The 27,453-nt window shown below is 38.1% G+C and overlaps 1 protein-coding gene across 1 annotated transcript in view; it reads right to left on the minus strand.

Moving 5' to 3' along the window:
- Positions 1 to 622: 622 nt before the first annotated feature.
- LOC139950246 (phosphatidylinositol 4,5-bisphosphate 3-kinase catalytic subunit alpha isoform-like) overlaps positions 623 to 27,453 on the minus strand; it is a 65,544-nt gene continuing 38,713 nt past the window's right edge. The window contains exons 13-20 of the mRNA XM_071948861.1: positions 26,555 to 26,723; positions 24,935 to 25,163; positions 24,152 to 24,230; positions 22,665 to 22,835; positions 21,663 to 21,780; positions 21,114 to 21,262; positions 20,063 to 20,335; positions 623 to 6,460 (exon numbers count right to left, since the gene is read on the minus strand). Coding sequence (XP_071804962.1) covers positions 20,071 to 20,335; positions 21,114 to 21,262; positions 21,663 to 21,780; positions 22,665 to 22,835; positions 24,152 to 24,230; positions 24,935 to 25,163; positions 26,555 to 26,723 — 1,180 coding nt within the window. The 3' untranslated portion in view covers positions 623 to 6,460; positions 20,063 to 20,070. The remainder of the gene's footprint in view (positions 6,461 to 20,062; positions 20,336 to 21,113; positions 21,263 to 21,662; positions 21,781 to 22,664; positions 22,836 to 24,151; positions 24,231 to 24,934; positions 25,164 to 26,554; positions 26,724 to 27,453) is intronic.

The following is a 27,453-nucleotide window of genomic DNA, read 5'->3' on the forward strand; positions in this document are numbered from 1 at the left end:
TTATATTAATGGGTGCACCACACTAACTTCCCACAGCAATGATAATTATTCAAAAATACTTGAAAACCAATCATTTTTTTCTCTTCAGATTTCTTATTTTTGGCAGGTCAGCCGTTGGAATTGTTTCTTACAACCCCAGAAAGTAACTACCGCGAAAATGTGGACAAACTTTACCACAAAAGGCAAAGTAAACCTTGGTTTTTGGAACAGTTCACAATATGAGAAATGTTACTGTGGTTACACTTCTTATAATATTTTATTTATTTATTTATTTATTTATTATTATTATTTTTATTTATTTTTTTTTTTTTTTGGGGGGGTATTAGAAGTGTAGTACCACAGTACTTGGAAAATGCTTTTAAAAAAATTGAAAGCCGCTGTACTTACCACCATATAAGTTGTTGTTGCCATTAATGATCAGAGTCATTGCCAAACATACACAGACCCTTTAAAACCCAAATTTATAAAGTTTCTTCAAACACTGATATCAGGGCTCCCAGGTTGTGATGAAACTTGTCATAAGTAAACTGCAGGACTGGGAAAGTTATGATAAAAATTGATACAAACAGGTTTAACTTTCAACAACAGCAAAAACAATGAAACAAGAAAGAAAAAGTTAATTTTGTGCTTTCTTTAATTGTGATACTCCTTAAACATAACAGATAAACTGTTGAACAAAAGAAGCTTTTCCCAACAACTTGATCTCATACCAACCTCCTTTCTACAAACTCACTAATCTCCAACTTGCAAACCAGGTGATTTTCCTAGTCTGTTATAATCTTAGCACATTAAATATGGAATCTCATTAACAGAGGGTGTTATATGGGACGTTTGTAATTAAGGCAGTGGTTTTAAAACAATGTAAAATATACTGGTAACATAAGATCCTTTAAAAAAACAGTTAACTGCAGAAACATTGTCAAGGAGTTTATATTTTAGCAAATCATCATTGATAATTTAGAAAAATAATTTGCCGTTTAAAGCCATTAGACACTTTCAATACAGAAAAAAAAAATCACAGATTTACAAATAACTTACGGGGTTTACAGAAGGTATTGGTGAAAGACTTCTCTTGAATAATTATTCCATGAAATGCTTTACTTTTTGAGAAAACATTAAAACAATTATTAATTCTCGATATCAAGAATTACAGATTAATTAAAAACACATGTCATGACACGGCGAAACTTGCGGAAACAAGGGTGGGTTTTTCCCGTTGTTTTCTCCCGACTCTGATAACCGATTGAGCCTAAATTTTCACAGGTTTGTTATTTTATATATAAGTTGTGATACACGAAGTGTGGGCCTTTGGACGGTACTGTTTACCGAAAGGGTCCAATGGCTTTAAGAGCAACAACAAGTATTGACACTGTTAATGTCATTGGAAAGAAAAACCAACAGAGAAATTATGCATTCTTTGTTTTACAATGCTACGGATTGTTACCAAAAATAGAACCTAACAGTCTAACATTAGTACTTTTGAAAATTGTAATAAACAGTTTTGTTAAAGAAGTTATAAAATGCAAATTGACCATTTTCATGACAATATTCTATTCTGTAATGCTTTATGAGCTAGGCCTATGCAGTGCAATTTAATTGTAATAAAACAAATCTTTGTTAAGAATTAAAATAATTATGTTTAAACTAAACACAACATAAAAGCAGTGTCAGCCGCGCTTACGCATGGTTTGATATCCTGGGTAATTTTAGTGATAACAATAATTCTGGGTAAAACTAAAAAATTATTAATATTTTGTTTTCCAATATCAGACTGTGTTAGTTCTGACCGACCATTTTGTACACTGTATGTTACTTGCAATACAATTCAAATCAGAGGAAGTCAGTTTATAGTTATGCAATGTTTTAGCACACACACAAAATTAGTTCTCTATATGCTAATATCAATAATAGTCAATATTGACAATCAATATGATTAATCAATCTCAGTAATCAATCAACATTACTTCATATCAAGATTTAACAGCCAATACTTAAATCAATAACAATAATTGACATCAGTTAACCAACGATCAATACTTAATATCAACATCCTTATTTGATAGTCAAAAATGAAAATTAATATCAACAATCAATATTACAATCAATAATAAATATCGACTGATACACAGACATGTTTTGTGCCTATAATTATTTGAATGTACAATGAATACCATATTGCTGGTTACTTTAATATAATACAGGAGTTGTGTTACACACACTGGTTTTACACACACACAAATACACATGATATGCAGTACAATATTTACATGTTGTCACAGTTCTGACTCGGAAGGGACTGTTAGAAGTCTAAGCTTGTTTTACAAGACTCTCACAAGTCTAATTTTGTAAAGAAGAAAGTTGTATTTAGTCTGCATAGGCCTAACTCCAAGAGACTTGCACAAGTTCAACAACTTGAAATCATCTACTCAAGATACAATTGTGAAGGCATTCCGAAAATTATGGCCATTGTTGTCTGGTTCCCTGTATGCTCTTATTGCTGTAGTAACATGGTATCTAATGGACCAGACTACTTTCACTTCCAGCCTCATAACCCAACGCACATTGATTGAAGTTACATAGAAATTAAGTTTAGAAGCCTGAATTAACAGGGATCACTTGCAAACATAGTATACCCCAATTGTGGTATACACTCACCCGATTGGAACCTCTTCGTCCAAACAGGGCATCACTGGTTCCCAACCAACAAACCCTTGGCTGACCCGACCTCACCCTCTTTCATTGATACAGTTGTAAAATATACATTAATGATAACAAAACACTTTAGGCATTTCAGTACTTTACATGAAAAGTGCTCTCACATTACACTTTCACTGAACAATTATTAGTGTTATCACATGTTCACCTTTGACCCCATTTATGGCTCAAAGTATTGAAGCCAAAGTTGGCAATGGGTGTGTGAATTATTTACAGAGCTCATTATCTATGCAGCTAGTCATGGAAAAGGTCAAAGTTCAAAAGTGAACAAACTGTTCAGGGAAAGTGTGATGAGATGACACCTTTAACTTTAAACAGAGTTAAATACAAAGTAAACATTTACAGGGATTGTTCATGTACAACAAATTTATTTTGAAAATATAATGAATTCACCGAAAACAGTTTTCAATATTTCTCCAACCTTACCTCTGAGAATGACCAACTGAAAATAAGTATAGAGGCACAAAAGTTGTGTGATTCCAAGTCTTTTGTGAGATGTTGTTCACTTATTACTTCAAAGTAAAAGATCAGAAAATAGTGTCATGTTGTAGAGAATAATAGATCAACTAAAACATGATTTTGTTAGAGTGGCAAAACAAGCCAGACACTGCACTTGCTTTTAATGCATATCAGTAGCTACTACATTAAAAGAGAATTGCATAATAATGTATTTGGATACAAATCAATAATCACAGACTAGATATAATGGGAGGGGTGTTAGTTTTTTAAATGGCTGCCCGGTTTTTAATCTGCTTAATGTTTGGTTTTACAGAATTGTGAAAATTAATTACATTTTCCTGCTAATCAATGATGTGTTTTTGAGTTGACACCACACACGTTAGCAACTCAACACCACCATAAGAACTTAGGCCTATCGAATGGCAATTGATCTTCATATGAACAAAATCAAATGAATGAATGATGGCAACAAGATGAATAAAATATAATTTATGTTTCTTTCTGAACGTCATCACACGAGCTTGCTTCTGAACGCTTCGCCTGGACTTGATTGACAGCTTTGTGTTGTCAAATTACTAATGGTGTTTTACCATGAAACTACGTCAAGTCCCGCCGTAAATTCATCAACTGTAACAATTTTCTCCCACATCTACTTTCGTCTCTTTCAATCCCTAAAGCCTCAAATTAGAGAACTTTCTTTTTATCAGTGTAGCGTCTGCCATCATCAATGTCTGCACCCATAATTGGTTTTTCTGATTTAACCCCCGCGGCTATCAGCCGTTCTTTAACCAACATGATGTGTGACTTCCAACACTCCAGAGATATCTCCATTTTCAGCCCCTCTGGCAAAATAAGAGCTTATGACTGAGTCATTTTCCACTGAGCATGTTTTATCTGATCCAAACAAAGGAAAGATATAGCAAATCCCAATTGAGATCTTTAGCGGACACTATTCCAGAGTTTTGCTAGAGGGCAGGATTAGTGTAAGCTATGGTTATTAATGCAGATTACGGTAGTTTTTCCTATGTAAATTGATAGCGGATTTGATCGTTAATCAGATTTAGTAGCGCTGTTAGATATCGCTGGGGACGGAGCTTGCATTTTTTGAAACATTTGATGAACGAGTTTACAGCGCACAAAAAACAGACATAATTGTTGTGTCTTTAAAAGGATAATATAATGTATTTTTTTTTGGGGAAAAAGGGAATTAATTCTCTAGAAATGAACCATATCAGTGAAAGGTTCATCAAATGTTGTGGTGTAGTTTTGTTAGGAATGACTCGATTCAACAAGCAACTTAAGCAACAGTGGTTTGGACCGGCTTCACATCGTCAGCTCAGTGATGTAAGGTTCTTCATTGTAATAAAATTAAATTTCATAAAATAAAAAATGTGTATCAATTTTAAAAAGTTTGAAAAAAGTCCATGAACAAATGTTTTTTTAAAAATGGACGATAATGTTTCTTTTTGCAAACATTACTTTGGAGACCATTCTTGATAAATAAATTCCATTTGCCAGGAGCTCCAAAATATGCAAAACAATTTTATGAAATCTAAGATTTATTTTTCACAGTACCCGCTACTAATAACATAATTTGAACCAGCCTCTCAACAACGCCTCTCTCTCTGGTCAAGCAGTTAAGACAACTTAAAAATGCGAGGGTCGTGGATTCCAATCCCACCTCAGTAACAAGTAGATTTGAGGACTGGTATAGCACTGAGTGTGCAGTGCAATCACACAACAATGCTAGGATAATACAAAAATAAGGATTTTGTTTTATCCTAAATGGAACAGTTACATTGTACATCAACTAATATATTTGGTGTAATTTGTGTAAACAATTAAATTAATTAATTGCACTTGGAATCCCTAACGTTGTCAATAATTCCACATTTGGAAATGAATTCGTTGAAGGTTTTGCAGAGACACTTAACATGTACCAACTAAAAATCAAGTGAAGTGGTAAAATACATAAAATACTAAAAAATATACTTTTGTTATCTTGTGCATATAGTACATTTCATAAATCTGGGACATTTTGTTAAATTTTCATAACCATCCAGATTAAAAAAAAAAAAATTGTAAATAAAACTTCATTAAAATTGTGATACAAGTCATTGTTTTTGCAGAGTCAAATTCATTCATGTCCTCTAGTTTTCAATAAACATAACATAAATCTTTTTTTGTAATCAATAAAAAATCAGATTTTTTTTTTCAAGAACCCACAATTTTCATTTAGTTCAGGAGTTCACATCAAGCCGCTTTAAATTGACAGATACAAACAAGAAATTGTTTATTTGGAAAGAAAATGTTCATAAAAATAGGAATATTTCAGCGGAAAAACCCCCCACCTGATCTTTACAATACTTTCTGGTTTCTAGTTTATAAAACGTTAACTGCAAAATTTCAGCCCTTAGCATTCTAGGACGCAAACACAGGCAGGGGGGGGGGGGTGGGGTCATGCCTTCTTTATAGCTGCACCTATATTGTGGAGCCATCTTCATCAGAGCATGAATATATCCATTTTCAGATCTTGACTTAAATTCTACACGTTTTTTGAAGCGTTTACTGTTTGCGCTGTGAGCGACGACAGATGCATTGGCACCTTTTATTTCTAACAATTGATCAATCGGTTTGTTTTGGATAATGTAGTGCATGTTTCCTACCTCTATGACAGGCTTCTGCAACTTGCTGCCTTTGGCAATTTTAGTTTTCATATTTAGGAAATGGTATGACTTGTTTGTAACGAATTGCTTTAGAGAAACAGCATGATCCATTGTGCACTGCCCACTATAACACAGGCCAAAGCTCATTATGGACGGGCATTTCTTTATGTCGTTCTGAGCATGCGCATTTTACTGGGAACATTAACTTAACCTTGTAAGTCTGCTGCCACCTAGTAAACCCAAAAGTCTGCTTGTATATTTTAACATATTTTCTTTTGAGAGCACAAACAAGACAATGATTTGTCAGTTTAGGAAAGGGACAGAGCTTGATGGATTGCTCAATTCAAACAAGATAGAACCCCGACAATGATTTCCCCAATGTGACCATTCCGAATATCCCTAAAAATTCATAAAAATATACATCAATAAACAAATATAAAAAAATAAAAATAAAACGATTGAATGAAGGAATAAAAGTTGAGAAGACTGTACAAACTTGCTCAGGTATCCATCAGTGCATGTTTTGCATAGACGTTGACGTAGAAGCTCTCAGGGTGACTGGTGTCTTGACTTGAGTCATGAATAGACAGAGGGAAGTACTTTAAAACCAGAAAAATCATCTGAAAAGAAACAAACAAATGAAAATGATGATGATAGTTTGGATGTTTTAGACAAAACTGTATCGACCCTTCGGAGACCACAGCGGCTGGAAGCGGCTTGTAGCAAAATGCACATGCCGTGAAATAAATGGCTTCAATCTGACCTACTTCCAATCAACCAAAAAGGCCAATGTAAAAGTCACTCACATGAATTATTTCTTTTTTTTTTTTTGGGGGGGGGGTTGAACAAAGAATTGACTAGAGTGGGATTCAAACCAACTTCCTCCGGATTAATGTGCCGGCGCTCTACCAACTGAGCTATCTAGCCCTATATTGGCTGTGTCCCTATTTTGTCAATATCTTTGTTCGGTGGTGCCAGTCAGAAGCCATACAACCGTTAACTGCCGTGTAGCCAGGGATCACACCCAAATTACGATACAACCTGGGAAGCAGCAGCCAGGGGATCACCTTTGTCAATTTTGGTTCAACCCCCAAAATCATTTAAAAATTTACCCAGTCAGTTTCCCTTGTGGTTTATATTGATATCTGAAACCAAAAGTCGCATCCCCTTAAGGTGATCCCCTGGCTGCCGCTTCCCAGGTTGTATCGTAATTTGGGTGTGATCCCTGGCTACAGTTGACAGTTGACAGTTGGTAGAGCGCCGGCACGTTAATCCGGAGGTCGTTGGTTCGAATCCCACTCTAGTCAATTCTTTGATCAACCCCCAAAATCATTTACAAATTTACCCAGTCAGTTTCCCTTGTGGTTCACCTGAATTACGAAAGTTTTTCATGTTAACACATGTATCCATGTTTCTAAATCAAAATAGACACTGTTTTTCATCAAATTTGTAAGACACTTTTACAAGACGAAACAATTTAAAAAACAAAAATCATGTCTAGTTTGTGACGATCATACAGAAATGAATGGTCTGTTTCTAAAGGGTTAATGTGTACAATATAATTGAGTCACTAATTAAACCATGTAGAAGTTTCACAGAGAAGATGTTCAGCAAACTTAGCAGAATTTGGAAACAACCACGATTCTATTATGGAGTAACAACATATTAATATTTTCACCCATCTTCTTGACAATTTTAGAAATAAACAGTAAATAAAACAAGATCTACATCATCAACTTTGCAGAGCTTTTTTTAAAACTATTTTATTCATCCTGCCCAAATGACAACAAAAGGGTCACAAACAGACCAGTTTTAGTGGTGGGCCCTAAATCCAATTTAGTCCACCAAGGGCAAGAGGTTCAACGAAATTATTCAGGTTTAGTGCTGAAGTGCAATCTGGGGGAAATCTGTGCTGGACAGCACAGTGTATTTTGCTCAGAGTGCTGGGCGAAACTAGTTCACCCACCATGGCTACAACAGTGGTCACGAACATCCAACAGCTGGATCTTGTACTGAAAGAATGAATAAGAACCCCAAGGTTGGTCATCTACTGGTAGTCCGTTATCAGTGATTGGACCGACCAACTTAACTTTGACCTCATAAGTAGGTCAAAGCCCTCAGGTCATGACCTTAATGCTTTGGACATCATCAGCTTTTGACCCGAGGAACCACATGTGGTAACCCCATGGTGAGGAATCCCATAATAAAATATGGCATATTTGATTAATCCAACTAAATCCCCTCTCATTAATCCACTGATTAAAAGGGAGATGGAGCATGGATACCAACTGGGTTCTTGTTTTAAGGCAGTGGACACTATTGGTAATTGTCAAAGACTAGTCTTCACATTTGGTGTATCTCAAACATATGCATAAAATAATAAACCTGTGAAAATTTGAGCTCAATCGGTCATCGAACTTGCGAGATAATAATGAAAGAAAAAATACCCTTGTCACACGAATTTGTGTGCGTTTAGATAGTTGATTTTGAGACCTCAAGTTCTAAACTGAGGTCTCGAAATCAAATTTGTGGAAAATTACTTCTTTCTCGAAAACTATGGCACTTCAGAGGGAGCCATTTCTCACAATATTTTATACCATCAACCTCTCCCCATTACTCGTCACCAAGAAAGGTTTTACGCTAATAATTATTTTGAGTAATTACTAATAGTGTCCACTGCCTTTAAAGGATATATTGTTGAAGTTGCTTTGGAATTGGTGTCATATTAATATTCTAAGGTGGATATGAAAGGGCTGGACACGGTTCAGTCAAGACCCTCATCAAAGATACAAATCCCAACCCCATTTAGGAGTAAACTTGCCATAGTAGTAACATTGTTTGCACAAATTTTAAGAAAATATCGAATGAACTTGAATCAATAAATATCCCTGACACTTTCTCCATTACAGGTTATACAGCTAAAAATGTTTTAAAAGTACACGTTTGAGCAAAGAATGCAAGATTACATTGGTGCTATTTTATGCAAAACGCATTCAATACATAGGCCTACTCAAGTTAAAATCTGTTAGTTTGCATGCATACGCAAAACCTTCGAACGAGTGTCACATGCAATTTAACTCTTCGTGGAACTGAGGACAAGAAAGAAATCGCAAATTCAGAGAAAAGTGTTTTTCCTGCATTATTACGCTTTTTAACAAAAAGGACACTATGAATTGTAATAAAAAAGTAGCGACACTGTCTAAAACTGCCATTTAAAAACTTACAGGGTCGTGGCCATGCATAAGGTCCTTGCCTTTAGATCTGATCCTTTATCCCATGGCCACGACCATGCCGGCTCTAACGGGCTGTTAAAGACCTCATTGCAACTCTTGTATCCTCATAAATGTGTTCTTAGTTAGTGTGTGATTTCACTTTCAAACAATCAATACAGAAGGCCTTTGGGTTTCTCAAAGGCAGTTTACATTAACATTTTTTTTGACAAATGAACAAATAGTTCTGTAAGTGGTCCACTAAAGCCATTGAGATAAAACACAAACACCTCCACAGCTATGAAAGTATTCCTACCAACATCCAATGCGTCAACACCTAGAAATGACCCCAGACCCTGCTGGCAATACCCAAACAGTACTCAATACTCACTGACAGACAAACTCAGTATCCGTCCACCAAGAAGGTATCAAACGCTAATCCATTAAAGACTTAGGTTTTTACTTTACATTGATGTGGGATATTTAAAGGGTTTGGGTACTTTTTGTACTTTTGTACCAAAAAAAAAAAAAAGTAAACAGGTGTACATTAAAGGAACACGTTGCCTGGGATCGGACGAGTTGGTCTATGAAAAGCGTTTGTAACCGTTTGTTATGAAATGCATATGGTTAGAAAGTTGTTTTAAAAGTAGAATATAATGATCCACACAAGTATCACTCAAAATTGCAGGGTTTTCATTTTACGTCGCGAACTAACACGGTCGGCCATTTATGGGAGTCAAAACTTTGACTCCCATAAATGGCCGACCGTGTTTGTCGACGAGGTAAAACAAAAACCACGCAATTTCGAGGCATATTTGTGTAGATCATTGTATTCTACTTTTACATCATCTTTCTAACCATATCGATTTTTATAACAAACGGTTACAGGACGCTTTTCAGAGACCAACTCGACCGATCCAAGGCAACATGTTCCTTTAAACTTACACAGTTTATAGATAATAGTGAAAGAAAGCTTCTCTTAAAAAATTACTTGCCGAGGTGCTGTATTTTTTGAGAAATAAGTAATACAATTTCTCGATATTCGTTTAGCATGTACAATGGATTTATGTGACTTTCTTGAGAAGCTTGCTCTTTGATTTTCACTTATTTTCTTTAAAATGTGATGACTAATAAAGCTGAAGCTTAAAGGCACAGACACTAATGGTAATTACTCAAATAATTGTTTGCATACAAATTTACTTGGTAACAAGCAATAGAGAGCTCTGTTGATGGTATAAAACATTGTGAGAAACGGCTCCCTCTGAAGTATCGTTGTTTTTGAGAAAGAAGTAATTTCTCACCAGTTATTCGAATTGATTTTGAGACCACGCCCAAGGTCTCGAATTCAAGGCACCAGAAAGCACACAACTTGTGCGACAAGGGTGTTTTCTTTCATTATCTCTCGCAATTTCCACGACCAATTAAGTTCAAACTTTCACAGTTTTTGGGGGTTTTGCATATGTTAAGATGCACCAATTGAGAAGACAGGTCTTTAACAGTTACCAAAGGTGTCCAGTGCCCTAAACTAGCGTCTGACATGTTAGTGCCCTAAACTAGCATATGACATGTTAGTGCTTTCACAATTGTCAATAACATACTCCATGTTGTTCAAAGTGGCATATAGAGTTTAACATCAATAAAAAGCAAATCCAAAACAATTTGACAAGTGGGGTAAGCCGGATCACTATTCAAGAAAATTCACATCAAGAAAACAGGCAGGTAAGGTGACGCTGTCGCAGAGGTGAAAAGCCCCATCTTTATTTTAAGCCCACTGACCGAACTAAAATTCACCCTCAAGATATTTCAGGTGAGTCTCCAGTAAAAACTTGTACGTGTAAGTCCTTGATAACATCTCTTAAATCTGATTTATACGAGTCAAACTATGGCTTATGCCTGCGCATCCCCCAAGGGAGAACTGTGATGGTAGGGTTTGTGAGTTTAGCCACTCCGATGGAAGTAATCGGCCAAAAAAACTTCAGTTATCTGTTACGGAAAATAATAAGATAAATCGATACTTTATGCCAGCATAGGGGTCTGATCTATGTCAGATTAGGGCTGATAATTTATTTGTCTCATCCGACTGTAATGTACACTCGCCACGAGAGCGTTCCATCGCTGAAACCAGCATTGAGTTTCCTGTCCTGATTTAAGCTGGGTCTTGAATTGCATGTTTGTCAAGGGGGTGACTGCTTGCACAAGATCAACTTTGGGACCAAGAGCCCTACTTCACAAAGCTAGTACAGCACTTTTCTGCTAAGCAAATATATGCAGGGAACCGGTTACAAGCCACACGCATTACACAGTAGTTTCGGCTGGTGCCAATTTCATAAAAAACACTAAGACTCATCCTAAATTATTACATACCACTAGGTAACGTATTTTTACATAGGAAAGGGGCGTGCATAGCTTGTGATCACGTGTACACTGACATAAGTGGCTCTTTGAGAAAGCTGAAAAACGATTTGACCTCCATTTGACGCTCTTCTGTTTTGGGGGCCTGTGGCTCTTTATGAAAACGCAAAATGCAATTATTGAGATAAAGCCCCTTCCTGTAGTAATCAATAATTTGTAATTTTGAGATATGTGGCTCTTTGTGAAAATGGTGACAAACCCTCAAGAACGGGACTCACACTCTGCTGACCAGAGACATCAGAGCTTGAGTCCAGTCTCCTTGACCGCTCTGCCACTAGGCGTCACGCCAAAAGGATACATCCGTTTTTTATTTATTGTGTTTTTACTAATAGTAGCTAAAAAAAACGATTTCTCTTGTTGTCTCATTTGTTATTGAATCATTCTATACTTAAGAGATTTTGTTTACCTTAAACATAAAGACTGAACACCACCATAGCAAACTTTGTTTTCTGAAACCATGATTTGCTTAGGGATTAGGTTTGAAACCACCTTAAGATCAATCTTGGAAATTTGTCAAATCGAATCCTGGGCCCATTTTCATGAAGCTGTTAAGCAGAAATTACTGTTTAGCAGGCAAACAATGAGTTGGGAACCAGTGGCAACAGAGTATTCTGTATGAATTTTTGACTGGTTACCTGTTTCTTCTAAGCAAGTTTGTCCAGGCTTAGCAAGTTTTTTATGCTTACAGGCTTCATGAAATTGGACCCTGATCATTTCTGCTTAGCAATGTTGTTTTGATCTATGCATATTTTAACAACTTACTGAAATCTTCCATTTGCGAGTTCAATTTTGAATGTCTGGTACAAAGACTGGATAGATCACAACTGAGCACTCAAATAGAAGATTCGCCGGACGAGCCACTAACGAGTTTTCTTGTGTAAAGGTCATCCCTTACCTTCCGACTAAAAAACAAGCCCAGTAAACACAGCACTCTTTTTGCTGACAGACCTACAGTCAATTAAGTATATTTACCAGAAAACAAAAAGAACAGGATTTTCCCGCTCATGTGTATCTAGGTCACTACAGGGAACGCGCTCTGCCAAACCGTTTAAATTCTTGGGAAAACATCTCGCTGCATCCAAGTGGAAGAACAGGGTTCTGATGAGACCAAGCCAGGCGGAAAAATTGTTGACATTTTGCGATCAGTCGTTGGCAAGGATTTTGTTCCCTTCTTCTCTCGAGTCACGGCCGTTTATAAGCTCATTTTGCAAGCCTGTTGGCACATTTAGATAACCTTTAGCTAGTGTGGATAATGAATGATAAGTGGACTGTTAAAGGAGCTCATTCCATGAAATATTGACAATAATATAAAAGTGAGTTACACATAATATGTCAAGCCTGGAAACTATGACCAAGTGGAGTATTTGCTCAATTATATTTTGTGTTAAACATTTTCTTACTTTGCCTATAAATAATTTAACGGATGTGAAATGTCCTAGATTGTGCGATACTAGAAATATGCGAACTAGTTGTCATGAATAGTAACTTAAGAAAGTTGTTGGCGTGAACCAAATATAAAAAAATTCTGTTTTCTTATCATTAAGTTTCAGGAAAATTTCTTGCATCAAAACACGAATTTCACCAAACATGTTTCAACATATATAGGCTTATGCTCTCATCAGCAAAATTTTGGAATTGTTTAAAAGAGAAATATACCGTAACTGAGCGTCATCAGCATATACATATCGTATATGGTAGTTACATTTGTGTTTCATGATAATGCTATGAACTGGGTAGGTTTAACCTGTGAACCACAGCGGTCCAAGAACAGCCCCTGATGGACCGAAAAGTCATGAGCAACCGGATTCAATGTGTAATTGCCAATGCGAACATGTTGTAGCTCAGCACATCACAATGTTGATTACCAGAATAAGGTTACCAACCAAAATTCCATTTCATGAACAGTAGTTGTGACTGGTTTTCTGCTTAAAGACACTGGACACTATTAGTAATTGTCAAAGACTAGTCTTAACAGTTGGTGTATCTCAACATATGCATTAAATAACAAGCCTGTGAAAATTTGAGCTCAATCTGTTGTCGAAGTTGCAAATCATTTATGAAAGAACAAAAAACACCCTTGTCGCACCATGGTCACACGAAGTTGTGTGCTTTCAGATGCTTGATTTCGAGACCTCAAATTCTAAATCTGAGGTCTCAAAATCAAATTCGTGGAAAATTACGGTTGTCTCGAAAACTAAAGTCACGCCAGAGGGAGCTGTTTCTCACAATGTTTATACTATCAACCTCTCCCCATTACTCATAATTAAGAAAGGTTTTATGATAACAATTATTTTGAGTAATAACCAATAGTGTCCACTGCTTTTAATTGTACTCAGCAGAACGTGTGTTAATTTATGATTATCAATACCTGCTTTATAAGCAGCTCTATGCTGATGAACATGTAAAAGACTGTGCAAGCCTCACGCGTATCAAAAAATCTTTTTCAATATTTTCTGTTAAACATCATAATATCCATAGCAATTTGTTGTGAATACAATTTCAATTTTTATATAAGACAAATAATTTGTACCAATTAACATTAAAACAACACTAAAATTTGGTATCAGGATGCTTTGAAGACAGTGATGCCATGTCCAAATTGGCGGTTCCAGCTACAGCTACATTTCCGCATCATCATACGTTAACCTACATGTATGGCTGCTTAACAACCCCCCTTAGTATTCTTCAGCTGCGCAATGCATCTGGAAATCTCTACCGCTTAACCTTAGATCTTGGCTTTGTACCACAAAATTCTCTTTTCAAAACTTATCTCATGTCACAGGTTTTTAAGGACTTATTTTGTTGTGTGTGTTTTTTTTTACCGTTTTTTTTTTTTTTTTTTTTTTTTTTGGGGGGGGGTTTAGTGGCTTTGAACACCAAGTAGGGTAGATATGTGCACATTCAAGTCTTTTGTACATTTATTAGTTAGCTAAACATAGCGAATTTTGTTGGGTTTGTGGTTCAGCATAGTTTAGTTTTATTAAGTTTTATAAAACTTTACACTGGCATAAAAATATAAATATACAAGACGATACATAGAGAAACAATGAACCAAAAAAGCTTAAAAATACCAAGCCAGTGAGTGGCGAGGAGGAACAGGTGACCAGCACCTCTACAAAGCCGTCCTGCCACAGGATGTTCCCTGAAACCCACCCCATACCCCATAGTTTAGACTTCTAAAAAGCGCCCTGCCTAAAGTGCACTCTGCCAAGTAACACCATAGATATAAGCAACACATTAGGAAGCTGAATCTCACAGTGACCAACCAAGATGTACAGTGGGTGAATGCATCAGGTAAGTTGGATCTATAGATAAGATTTGTTTTTCCCCCTGACGTAAAGCTCAAACTAATTTCCTCGATACTGTTTCATCAATAAATACGATATGACAGCTACTGGACTCTGATGCTCGATCAACCAATCAAACTCAATATCACACAAACACGTTTTGTACTTAAAAGTTAAGCCACTCAAACAAACATTTGTGCGACACTTGTCAGAGGAGGAATCGATACACATTAGTTGAGCCTCTTTGCCCGTTGCTCCCAATCGTTCAAAGGTTACTCATAAATGGAGCAAGTCACCTGCGTGAAATCAAACAACTCATGACCAAGGTCAGTCAAACACAAACTCCTAGGTCAACGTTACGTGTTGTCAACGTTTTATGCCAGAGAGAGCGTGATGATTGATAGAGTAGTGAAGAGATGTACTTTTGTTTTACACAAACATATTTGAAATATTGTTTTCTCAGGCCGTGCAACGTCAACTAGTATTCAATAATAAGTGTTGACCGGCAAAAATAAATAAAAACATCGTACAGGATCTTGAGCCATTCTGTGAACTTACACACAGAGTTTATCAAATATTTGAATGACTACAACAAATCCAAAACCACAGCCCGCTCGATAACTGGAACTAGCAAATTCCAACACATCACCCTGTTACATTGGCTTCCGGTTTCTGACAGAAGCAAGTTCAAAATCGATTACAAACTTTAACTACATGTAGTCAGTTTCCCTTGTGGTTTATAACTTGAAGTTCGTCAAATGCGAGATCTAGAAAGAGTAAAGCCTGGTTCATACTTCATGCGAAATGCGATACGAATGTTGACGTCACATATTTGCAACGAATACTTCACAGCAGTTCTGTTGTGCTCAACTCTGTTGTGAATATCGCTGCGAAAACAGTTGTGACCTCAAATTCACGTCAAATTCGCATTCACAGGAAGTTTGAACCAAGCTTTATGCCATACATGTATATGTTGCTGATAATGGTGTCAATTATGGTTTGGTACTGATAACACATTTCAGTTTTTACAGCACTAGCAATTTTTAGTTCAAGAGTACATTGACTTTTCAAGACCACCCCCTTTCCTGTCCAAGCCAATAATTTGTTACAACACTACATTAAACATGTTTAACCCCCTTGTTGAAAACCCCCCCCACCAAGTTCTGTAAATGGTGAGAGAGCTAAAACATTAAGTGTTGCAAATTCCCAAGCAAACACAGTGTGTTATCATCGCTCCCCAGACGCAAGAAGTGAAAAGTACATGGAAATCTGCCTTCTGGCGAGACAAGCCATGACAAACTCACAGTTGGATCTTGTTCTAAATCAACGCTTCCCGCTTTCCCCTTTTCTGTTTGTTGTTATCATTGCATCTGTGAGAAGTGATGACTTACTATCACGAGGGATTCTTATTTTTTGGTTGCAAATCTTGAAATAGTGATGACTGAGATTTGCTTTGGTTTCTTGGGGGCTGAAGACAAAAGGTGATGTGCCTTTTCCCCAATGTAATGAGTAAGAGACTGTGCTTTAAAGACACTGGACACCTTTGGTAATTGTCAAAGACCAGTATTCTCACTTGGTGTATCCCAACATATGCATACAATAACAAATCTGTAAAAATTTAGGCTCAATTGGTCATCCAAGTTGCAAGAGAATAATGGAAGAATAAAATACCCTTGCTGCACAAGCTTATGTGCTTTCAGACATGTCAGATGCTTAAAGGCTTCAGTATGAAGTCTTTTAATATTTTAGTAAGAAATTATCTTTTTCTCAAAAAATTGCGTGTTACCAAGTAAGTTTTTATGCAATAAAATTAATTTGAGTAATAACCAAGTGTCCAGTGCCTTAAACCACTTCACGCCAATATTTGAAAATCTTCTTCGTGCCTCGGGGTGGTATTAAAAACTTTTCTTTTGTATATTTTGCCGATCATTGTTTAGATACAAGTTAATCTGATGCATATCTTCACTTTAATATAAAAACATCATCAGCATTAAGAACAGCATTAATAGTGTGCTCAGTCACATGTGATATCACATCATTAATATAACTTGACAATAATTATGGTCCCAAGTAAGTTCCCTGTGGGACTCCAAAGTTGATTGCGCTAGATTTGTTTGACAATACATTCTCATTTTCAACAAAGGCAGTACCAGAACCAGTTTTAAAAGCTCCATACATCAATTCTGTTTCATTAAAGAAGATCAAAATCTCTCCACAAACAAACCCCTTAACAAAATCAAACAGAAACCAAACAAACCAAACAAAAAAATGAAGTTGGACAAACAAAATCGGCTTTGAATCTTCCTCTCTCTGATGGTCAGATTATGTGTTCTAAAAGATTCTGTAAGCAAATTAAAAGCAATAACAAATCACACACTTGCTTTCACCATTAATTTCATAATTCAGTACAAAATCAACCTCCTGACATTCAAAGCTCTTCATGGTTCACCCCTCCCTACCTTCAGAGCATCCTTTAGCACCGGCATGCCAGACCAGGTCTGAGGTCATATGGCAGCATGCTTTTTGTTACCTGGACTCGCCTTGCCGCTTATGGTGATGGGGCTTTATCTGACATTGCCCCCGCCCTCTGGAACTCTCTGCCCAAAATTTCTTAGAGTAGACACACACGACATTACCCATTCCCAAAACGCTCTTTAAGCACATCATTTCAGATTGACCTTTAGAAACATCTGAGATTTATTGATTGAACTAGACCAGTGCCTTTGAATGTTAAATAGAGAAAGTGTGCCTTACAAATGCTGTGTTATTATAAGTATTAATAATAGTTTTCTTCTTGTATGGCAAAACGTTGCATGAGGCTGTGTTGTTTTAGCTTGAGACAACCGCTAAAACTAACGAGGCAGAATGCATCATGGCTGTAGGGCAGATTGTCCTCAATTGCAAACTGCTCTATAAGAAGGTAATTGCCCGGATGAAACAAGCAGATTAGGATTATAGAAGTCAAGGTCAGGATTATCGACGAGGTAAGAATGTGGATTAGAACTGCTATTATTGGTCAGGTCACAAGTCCACTGAACTATCTCAACGCAATAGATGCTAATTCTGCATCGGGGATAAAGACTATTATTTGTTTTTAATGCTTTGTTGCTTTGGATATTAGTAAGGTACATGTAATAAGCAAAATAAATTATTGAATGTTTTTGTAAGAGAGCTTTTAAAGGTGCTCTCTCGTTGACTTCCAACAGCATTAGGATTTCGTCATTTGCTCAGAGGAAGGATGTAGTAAAACGTTATTAGAGCAATTGATTTAATGTGCAAGACTGTATTTCAAGAAAACTGAGCATGAAAGTTCGATCATCATCATAACTGATATTCATAAATCAGCATAGGGAGGTTAAAAGGACACATTGCCTTGGATCAGTCGAGTTGGGTCCATGAAAAGCGTTTAAAACTGCTTGTTATGAAAAGTATATGGTTAGAAAGATGCTTTAAAAGTAGAATAGAATTATCCACACAAACATGCCTCGAAAATGCCTGGATTTCTTTATCTGTGGTGGACCAACATGGTTGGCAATTTTATGGAGTCAAAAACTTGACTCAAGGCGTGCCGTGTTAGTTCACAACGGATAAGGAAAACCACGCATTTCAAATATTCATTGGTCAATCAAGTTGTTTGAGTAAGTGTGTAACTGCCCATGTACATTGGTCAACTAAATGATCGTACTCGAACTTTCCCTATGTATGCAAGGAGGCATATGGTGGCCCTAATGCTGTTGGTAAATCCTTGCATCACACGCATGCTTTAAAAAAAATATGATAAGTATATTTTTTTAATGAAATATTGCCTAACATAACAAGGCCACGAACAGCCACTTCAAGGTTATGGCTAAACCTGAATGTCACCAGGGGCACGTTGTCAACTACTTCCTGGGGCTGAAACAGGGTTACCCCTTTCACAGTTCCTATTAAGGAGAACATTCTACTGCAAGCAACTTGTGGTTCCAAAAGCTGGCAAACATTTGTTAACACCTATAATTTTATCGTGCAAAAGCATTTCTTATGACAAAAACTTTAAATTCTGAGAAGACCTCGATCGCCTTATGTCACAACCTGGGACAACACTTCAAGGGCTACATTTAACTGATTTGGGCTGTTGACCCAAATCAACTGCCACCAGTGGCATAATGCCACCTACATTACTCCTGGGGCTGAATCAGGGTTACTCCCTTCACAGTCCATAAGGATGTAGGCAAGGGTATCATCCAGGAGCCGGGCTGGTAGAGCAGAATGCACTACCTTCCAACTTTTTACGAAGCAATTATGGTTAAGTGCCTTGCTCAAGGGCACAAGTCTCATGACCGGGATTCAGACACACACAATGCTGTTAAACACCAGAGCTTGGATCCGGTGAACTAGACCGCTCGGCCACACACGTTTAACAGTGTAGTGTGCAGTTTAGACAATGCTGCATTAACACACTTGGGAAGTAGACTTCCACAACGGCAAGCATGGTAGACAGTAGGCATGTGTGATGTTGGTAGAAGGAATCAACAAGAAGCCTTGCACAAATACTAAAGGCTTGGCAAGATAATAATAATAATTAGTAACTTCCTTAAAGCCATTGGACCCTTTCGGTTCAGAAAAAAAACAAAAAGTTCACAGATTTACAAATAACTTACAGGGTTTACAGAAGGTAGTGGTGAAATACTTCTCTTGAAATATTATTCCATGAAATGCTGTACTTTTTGAGAAAACAGTAAAACAATATCAATTCTCGTTAACGAGAATTACGGATTTATTTTAAACACATGTCATGACACGGCGAAACGTGCCGATACAAGGGTGGGTTTTCCCGTTATTTTCTCCCGACTCCGATGACCGATTAAGCCAAAATTTTCACAGGTTTGTTATTTTATATAGAAGTTGTGATACACGAAGTGTGGGCCTTGGACAATACTGTTTACCGAAAGGGTCTAATGGCTTTAAACAGCACATTTCACAATAACGTCTCAATGCGCTTTATATTAGTGCGCTGGTCATTGGGCCAAAAACATCCCTTAAATATTTGTCTCTAAGGAGTAAACATCCCTGAGCTGCCATGGGGCTTCAGTGGCTTTTTCAAACACAATGTCAACCTCAACCCTTGCAGGTACCCATTATACCCCTGGGTAAAGAGAAGCAATTATAGTCAAGCATCTTGCTCAAGGACAGAAGTGCCATGACCAGGATACAGACCCACACTCAGATGACTCAACCCCAAGTACTTGAATTTGATGCTCTTGAACTTGAATTCGATTCTCTTAACTACTTGGCCATGACACCCTACCCTACATATGACCATCTCCAGACTTACCCCGATTCTTAGATTCCGTGTTTTAGGGCATGACACAACCAGTCCATCTTAGTCGTCCATCCTCCTCCATGGGCATCATTGAGTTGTTTCATGAAGTATTCCACTGCTTCTTTCTCGGCTTTCTCGACGGCCATCGTCTTGCGGAGATACGAGATGTCATCGATTGATTGAAGCTCTGGGATCCCAGTTGCTAGCATCATGGAGAAGAGCGAGATGAAGAGGTTGGCTGAACGGCGGAGAATGAGGTAGGCAGAACAACATAGCTCCTGGAACCTACACAAGGATTGCAATAAGAAAAACATCAATAAGAAAAAAAATTGCCATAACCTCATTCCCAGTGGTGTTCGATCTCGACGCGAAATTTCCCCCAGAATGCCTTGCTAGGTCATAACCCCAGGGTTGCGTTTTGCTGGCTGTAACCAATAACTGTTTTGGTCCTTGGACAATTCAACCCAAACAATTATAAATGTACCCGTGGAAGTTTGGCTTTGAAATATCCAATGTTGGATAATTGTATTAAGATTGTTACTTCCCTTTATCTACATGTAAATTTCACACCCCTAAGGGTCGTATCAAAGCGCTCAGTATTTTGTTTTGCTCAGTATATGTGGAGCTACGTTTTAAAGTATGAGGCCTATTCCTTTATAGTACCATGTCGTGGTTTACAAGGTACTGTGGGGCAATATGCTGCCAGTCAAACCAGGAACACCAGGGCGAATCCTTTCTCTTTTCGATAAGTGCACTGGGTTCTCACACGTGTGTTACACTACACATGGAACCAATGGCTTTATGTCCCAACGAAGCATCATGGTTAAGTTCTTTGCGTAAGGACACAGGTGTCACGACTTGGACTCAAAACCACACTCAGCTGATCAGAAACACCAGAGCTTGAGTTCGGTGGTCTTAATCGCTAGGCTACGACACGCCAAAATGGGACATATAAAAAATTAGCTTGATGGTCAAACCCACTTGGTAGGCCAAACCAAAATTTTGAAAACCCCGGCGAGAAACTATTAAAATCTGATGACATTTTTAGAGATGCTCCACTTACTTCTTAAACTCTGGACTCTTGTTGATGTCATTGCCTTTGGTAATGACCCGTAAGAAGTCTTCAGTCAGAACAAACGGCACCCTCTCTCTCTTAATGCCATACTTCTTCTTAATGTGTCCCAAGAAATGACCAAAGTCAATGTGGAAAATCTGCAGGGGTAGAATGGTAGACAGATAAAAAACAGAGTGGAGTTACATTGAGTTAAAGGTAGGGTCATACTTTGGTAAAGACACCAAAATGACTATGCTTTACACAAGAGTGTCAGGCTTACCACCATAATCAGAGTCTAACACCCGTTTCACACAGGCAGTCCAGAGTCCCATCGAACCAAATTCTGAATTAAGTGCATGAAAACTTTGATGTCTGAAACAGTTATGAGCGACGTGCTAGAAGTCGAAAGATCGACTATTGTAGTCGTTCGGAACGACTCTGGAGCACCTTGGTTTCAGATGTCGAACTTGTCATGAGCTGAGCCAATGTGAATGTTTTGTTATAAGTTCACCTTTCTGAAACCAAAAGTCGCTCCTAATCTATAGTAGACTTCCTTACCTGTCCATTCTCATTGACCATGATGTTGTCATTATGGCGATCCCCTATACCAAGGATGAAGGTAGCCACGCAGTAACCAGCGCAGGACTTGGTGAACAAGTCTATGGCATCGTCATATCTGTAGAGAGAATGGAGTGGAGGGCCATTACACAGGGATCAACATATATGTTTTTGGTGGTGCAGTTCTTGCTTGGGATCCCCCTGTTCGAGTCCCTTCATAGGCTCACATGTTGATTTGGTTGTCAGTCAACACTAGATACATTGGCTTTTTTATAATGTGGTTTTCCATCCCGTCTAAATAGACTGTTCAAGTCTTAAAGGAACACGTTGCCTTGGAACGGTTGAGTTGGTCTTTGAAAAGCGTTCGTAACCGTTTTTTATAAAATGCACATGGGTAGAAAGATGTTGTAAAAGTAGAATACAATGATCCACACAAGTTTGCCTCGAAATTGCGTGGTTTTCCTTTAACTGTGCGAACTAACACGGTCGGCCATCCATAAAATGGCCGACCGTGTGTTAGTCAACGAGGTAAAAGGAAAACCTCGAAAGTTTGCCTCGAAATTGCGTGGTTTTCCTTTTACTGTGCGAACTAACATGGTCGGCCATCCATAAATGGCCGACCGTGTTAGTCGACGAGGTAAAAGGAAAACCTTGAAAGTTTGCCTCGAAACGTAAGACAACAGAATTCCTTGAGCACTTTTCTGTGGTCAACTCAAATCAGGTGAACGGTCCCATGGTGGTCAGCGAAAGCGCTAAAAGGATGTCACTAAGGCAACATTGAAGTCCTGTGCCATTCCTGGGCATACATGGGAGCAACATGCCACCAACAGGATCGTCTGGAGTAACATCTGCCACAACAAAACAACAGAGGCATGCGAGAAAAGCCTAGCATTGTACAGTTTGGCTGGTAACCTTATTCTGGTAAGCATATTTTGTTGCACTTGGCTACTTTTTCTGCTTTAAAAGCAGCTCTATGAAATTGGGCCCAGAACATAGACTTACTGTAGTCCTTTGTTCTTCTCTCGTATCCACTGGTGAAGAACGCTACTCTTTAGTTGCAGAGTTCCCATAATGCCAGCTTTGTGTTGGATGTCGTAGATTGTGAGCGAATTACGGACTACTTCAATTAGGCCAGTGGCATTGCCCGAAGCTAGACATTTATAGGGTTGCATCCTGGGTAGAAAAAAACAAGCAATACACGCAATTCATTATACAGTGAGGCACCCTGGGAAAGGTCATAATTCATAGTGCATCATGGGAAAAAGTCAACAGAGGCTACATCAAATTTGCATTCATCAAAAGTTTGAGTTACTTTTAGGAAGTATGAAGCTTTCTACATCATTAAATGAATACTATGGGAAAAAAGTATGTGTACTATGAGTATAATGTTGTTGCTTCATTCAAATTTCAAGTATTTACTCCAATATAAAAACCAGAAAGACAGTAAACCTTAATGAGGGAAAACAAAGCTAGAAGGTATGTGATACAGTGTCGTGGTCGAGGGGTTAAGAGCATCGAATTCAAACTCTGGTGTTCCTGATCAACACTTGTGTCCTTAAGCAAGACACTTAGCAATTGCCTTGTCGTTCGGATGGGACGTAAAGCCATTGGTCCCATGTGTTGTGTAACGCATGTAAAAGAACCCAGTGCATTTATCAAAAAGAGAAGGGGTTCGCCCCGGTGTTCCTAGCAGTGGCTGCTGTATGCGCCGTAGCACCTTGTAAACCCTTATTAGGTGCTACATAATTGGGTCTCAAAACTCATCACTTCAACAACCTATCTTTCTGAAAGTCATCAATTCAATCACCAATCTTTCTGAAAGTTTGTATATACTCAGCGCCTTGAGTACCTTGTCTGGTAGATACGTGCGCTACATAAGACTTTGATATTATTATGCAGCAATGGTTTAAACATTTCTTTGAAAATCTTGTTACAATGAAACCCTAACTTGACCAAGGAAGTACAACAAAGTTTCCCAAATGCACCACGATTTGTCTTCTCATGTAAGAAAAAATGAGTTCTAGAAACTTGCCTGTAAGCCACGGCTAATAATCTGCCATAAAATGCTGATGTCTTGGAATGCTCGAAATTGAATCCCATTAATTAGAATAAAAATAATGATAAACAATGGTGGTAGCATGTCCATTTTCGTAAGCCACATTTGTATTATATAAGAACAGAGGCCTGAAATTAGCCGCCGATTTCACAAAGAGTTAGGACTCGTCTTATCTCGAGTTAGGACGAGTAACTCGTCCTGACTTAGGATTAATCTTAAGGTCTGCATGCTTCAGTGCAGGGTTGGGACTCGTCTTAACTGATAAGTTTTGTGAAATTGACGCCAGGGATTGTACAATAACCTGGAAAATGAGAGATTTCAAGCACCTTCTGTCTCTCTTTGTATGGATGAAACAAAGCATAGCCTAGGAGGTGCACGCCTGTGCAACGGAAAGTGCTATTGGGTCAATACGATATTGGTATAGATAACTTACTTGAGATCCAAACCATTCATTTGCCAGATGTTGTCCATAATCTCAAGAATCTGTAGAGTCAACATGTCCTGACGAAGATCTGTCAATCAAACAAAAACAGCAAATTACGTTAGTAATTGACTATTTCATTCCATCATCATCTTCATAATGTGGTTAAATGAAGGAATACAAGAGTAGGCAATGAGGCCTAAAGTGGCAGTTTAAATTTGCTAGGGCTGTGGCTGTGTGATACAGGCCATGTTAAAAGAGACAATTTACAGGTTACCGTTTCCAGGTAATCCCCAACAAGAAAACTCACATTTCAGTTTTCTCATTATTCCCTTGAAGATAGTGAGTTACAGCTAAAATAGTGTCTCTTGTGCCGCTTAAGTGTTCGTTGAGCATACAGCACAGTTGGCTGCCTCCAAGTTGCCTGAAAATATTGCCCGGTATCACCAGGGCCCAATTTCATGGCTCTGTTTACCGTTAGTGAAGAATTTGCGCTTACTAAAGCAGGGAATTCCACGCTTACGTCAAGCATATTTCACAGGTAAGCAGGGAATTTTGGCTTGTGCCTGTGCGCACTCCAAGTTACTAGGCATTTTTCGCTTACACAGTTAGCGCAGAAATTTGCCGCTTGCCCTGCACGTAAAAAATGGTAATCGTAAGTGCAGAATTCGGCAGTAGGCAGAGCCATGAAATTGGGCCATGCTCTTAAGGTCAAACCCTTTTTTGTAACCACGGATTCGGACAGAAGATTAAAGCTGTAGTTTTAAAAAGATACATTTTTTTTTTTAAACTCACCATCCCCTCTCTTAAATATCACCTTGATGTCATCAAACATTGCCTCGGCCATGAAGTCCTGGTTCTCCCATACCAGCCATAGAGGGCGCTTTGCGGATGACATAATACGACAGTCTTCTACCTTGAGTTTGCCCAGAGTGAAGTTAGGATTGAGTGGGAGTGGGAAGTGTTGAAGGGCATCAATGAAGTCAGCTTGCTGCATCTGGTCAGATAGGTACTTCAAACGATCCTAGCAAGACAAAACCCAATAGTTTTCAATTGTGAGTTTGTATGAAACTTGATGTTGTACTTTAACCCTTTCATTCACCATTTTTTATATTTAGTGATAAATTGATCATATGAACATATTATTTGTTCACAAATGGACCCCCCCTGGGAAAAAATTTGTTCACAAATAGACCCCCCCCCCTGAGAAAAAAAGGGTCACAGAAGCACCCTCAAGAGTCCTCTTTCTCATTCTGAAAACTTTGTGGCCATGCAATATTTATTTATTTTGTACAACTCCATGTACATGTATTGAAGGAGTTTAAACCAGTCGCTAGCGACCCATCAGCACTTAAAAGAGTCAAGGAACTCTCACGACAGTACAAGGCTGAATTGAACAAGTTTACATTCAATTCAACCTAACACTTTTTTCTATATTGCAAAACGTAACGACAGTCAATCTAGATGTCAGCTGAATTATGTGTGGTTTGACTTAACAAGATGCAGGAGTAACCAACAAGGAGGAGCTAATCAGTTGTATGAAAGGTAGAGTTGTGTGGCGTGTCAGACATCAAACCCGACTCAAACATGCGGCAATGCGGCAACTTGGGTCGACTGAGTGAGAAGGTGAGTGAGTTGCCTCGCTAGCTCAACAAGATCAACCAATCCCTGGAGCACTGTTTCTCTCATCACCAAATTTGCAAGTTAGGACAAAATTAATGAGTAGTTCAGCAGCATAGATAATACAATAGGTTTGTTCAAGATGTCAACAAAAAACAATTGCAGCGAAATAATAAATAAATAATTATCTAAAGTAGATAAAATAATTTAAAGTAATGGAAAAAGAAAATGAATTATCATTGATTTGCTTTATCTTTCGTCTGCTCAACAACAATGTCTAATTTGTTTTACTCATCAATTGACTAGACACCTTCAAGTGAAAAACACACCAAGCATGCATGGATTTTAATCGCACCTGAGACAAGAGATCAGCAACTGAACTTGCTCTAGCATGCTTCAGGCATCACTTTCAATGCCTTTTCATTATTTCTGAGAAAATTATTACTACTTCAAGTTTACACTCCGTCAAGGAATATTCAATCAAGTTCTATGCTTCTCCTCAATGAACCTAAGTCTCGATACTTCTTGGGTAATAGGTATTTTTTCTTCAGCTGTGTCACACATCTGGAACTCTCTACCACTTAATCTAAGATCTTGTCTCTGTACCACAAAGTTCAAATACCATCTTTATATGTTGCAGGCTTTCATGGACTAATTTAGTTGTCTGTTTGTTTTTCTTTCATTTTATGTTTGGTTTGCTACGCCTTGAACACCCAAGAGGGTGGATACGTGTGCATTACAAGTCTTTATTAAAATTATTATTATTATTATTATCCCTTCTGTTTGGATACTTACTTTACTCGTGTCATCTTTTCTCTCGTTGAGTGATATAGTCAGATTTGTCAATTTATCGATAGCTTCCACCTGTTTGACTATGAGTTTGAGGTATGGTCCTAGCGCTCTGCAGTAGGCTTCTAACATCAGACCAAAACGCTGGCTCACTTTAGGCTTGTGCATCTCCGATCTAGGCAGGACAGGAGAACAAAATATGAGAAGCTCAAATTTGAGAAAATGAATCAATCCAAAATCATATGAATTTGGAGTTTGAACAAAGAACATTTTGACTAGAGTGGGAACCAACGACCTCTGGTTTTAACATGCCACTCACCACCAACTGGGCCATCTAGCCTTATGTTGGCTCCCTATTTTATAAATAACCGTGTGGACTGAAGAAGGGGTAACCCTGTTTCAGCTCTAGGAGTACATGTAGGTGGCAACGGCCTCTGGAAAAAATAATTGTAGCCCACACCTTGAAGTGGCCTTCAGGCCTTGTGTGTCTGGCGACTGGGGGGTCCATATTGAAAAAAATAAAGGGATGACCACTAAAGGGCTAGATAGCTCAGTTGGTAGAGCACATTTTTCTTTGGTGTAAGCAACTTGATATCCATAAATTACTATTGAAAACTGAAATGCAAGATTGGTATGTGAAAGGAACAGGGCCCAATATTATGGCTTTACTCACCGCAAAATTCTAGGCTTATAGTATCCTGCAAAGCAACAAGTTTAATGGGCAATAAGCGCCAAACTCCTTGCAAACCATGAATTAGGCACAAATAATGGGTGCGTTCGATTAGCTTCCCTGGGTCGAACCCGCGGTGCTCACTCGGGTGAGCCCCTGACAAGAGCTAATCAAACGATCACACTCGCCCTCTCGTGGTGACGTCATGCACCTCGGCTCGGGTCACCCCCAAGTG

This window comes from Asterias amurensis, chromosome 18 (assembly GCF_032118995.1).
Source record: "Asterias amurensis chromosome 18, ASM3211899v1".
NCBI classification, from domain to species: Eukaryota; Metazoa; Echinodermata; class Asteroidea; order Forcipulatida; family Asteriidae; genus Asterias; species Asterias amurensis.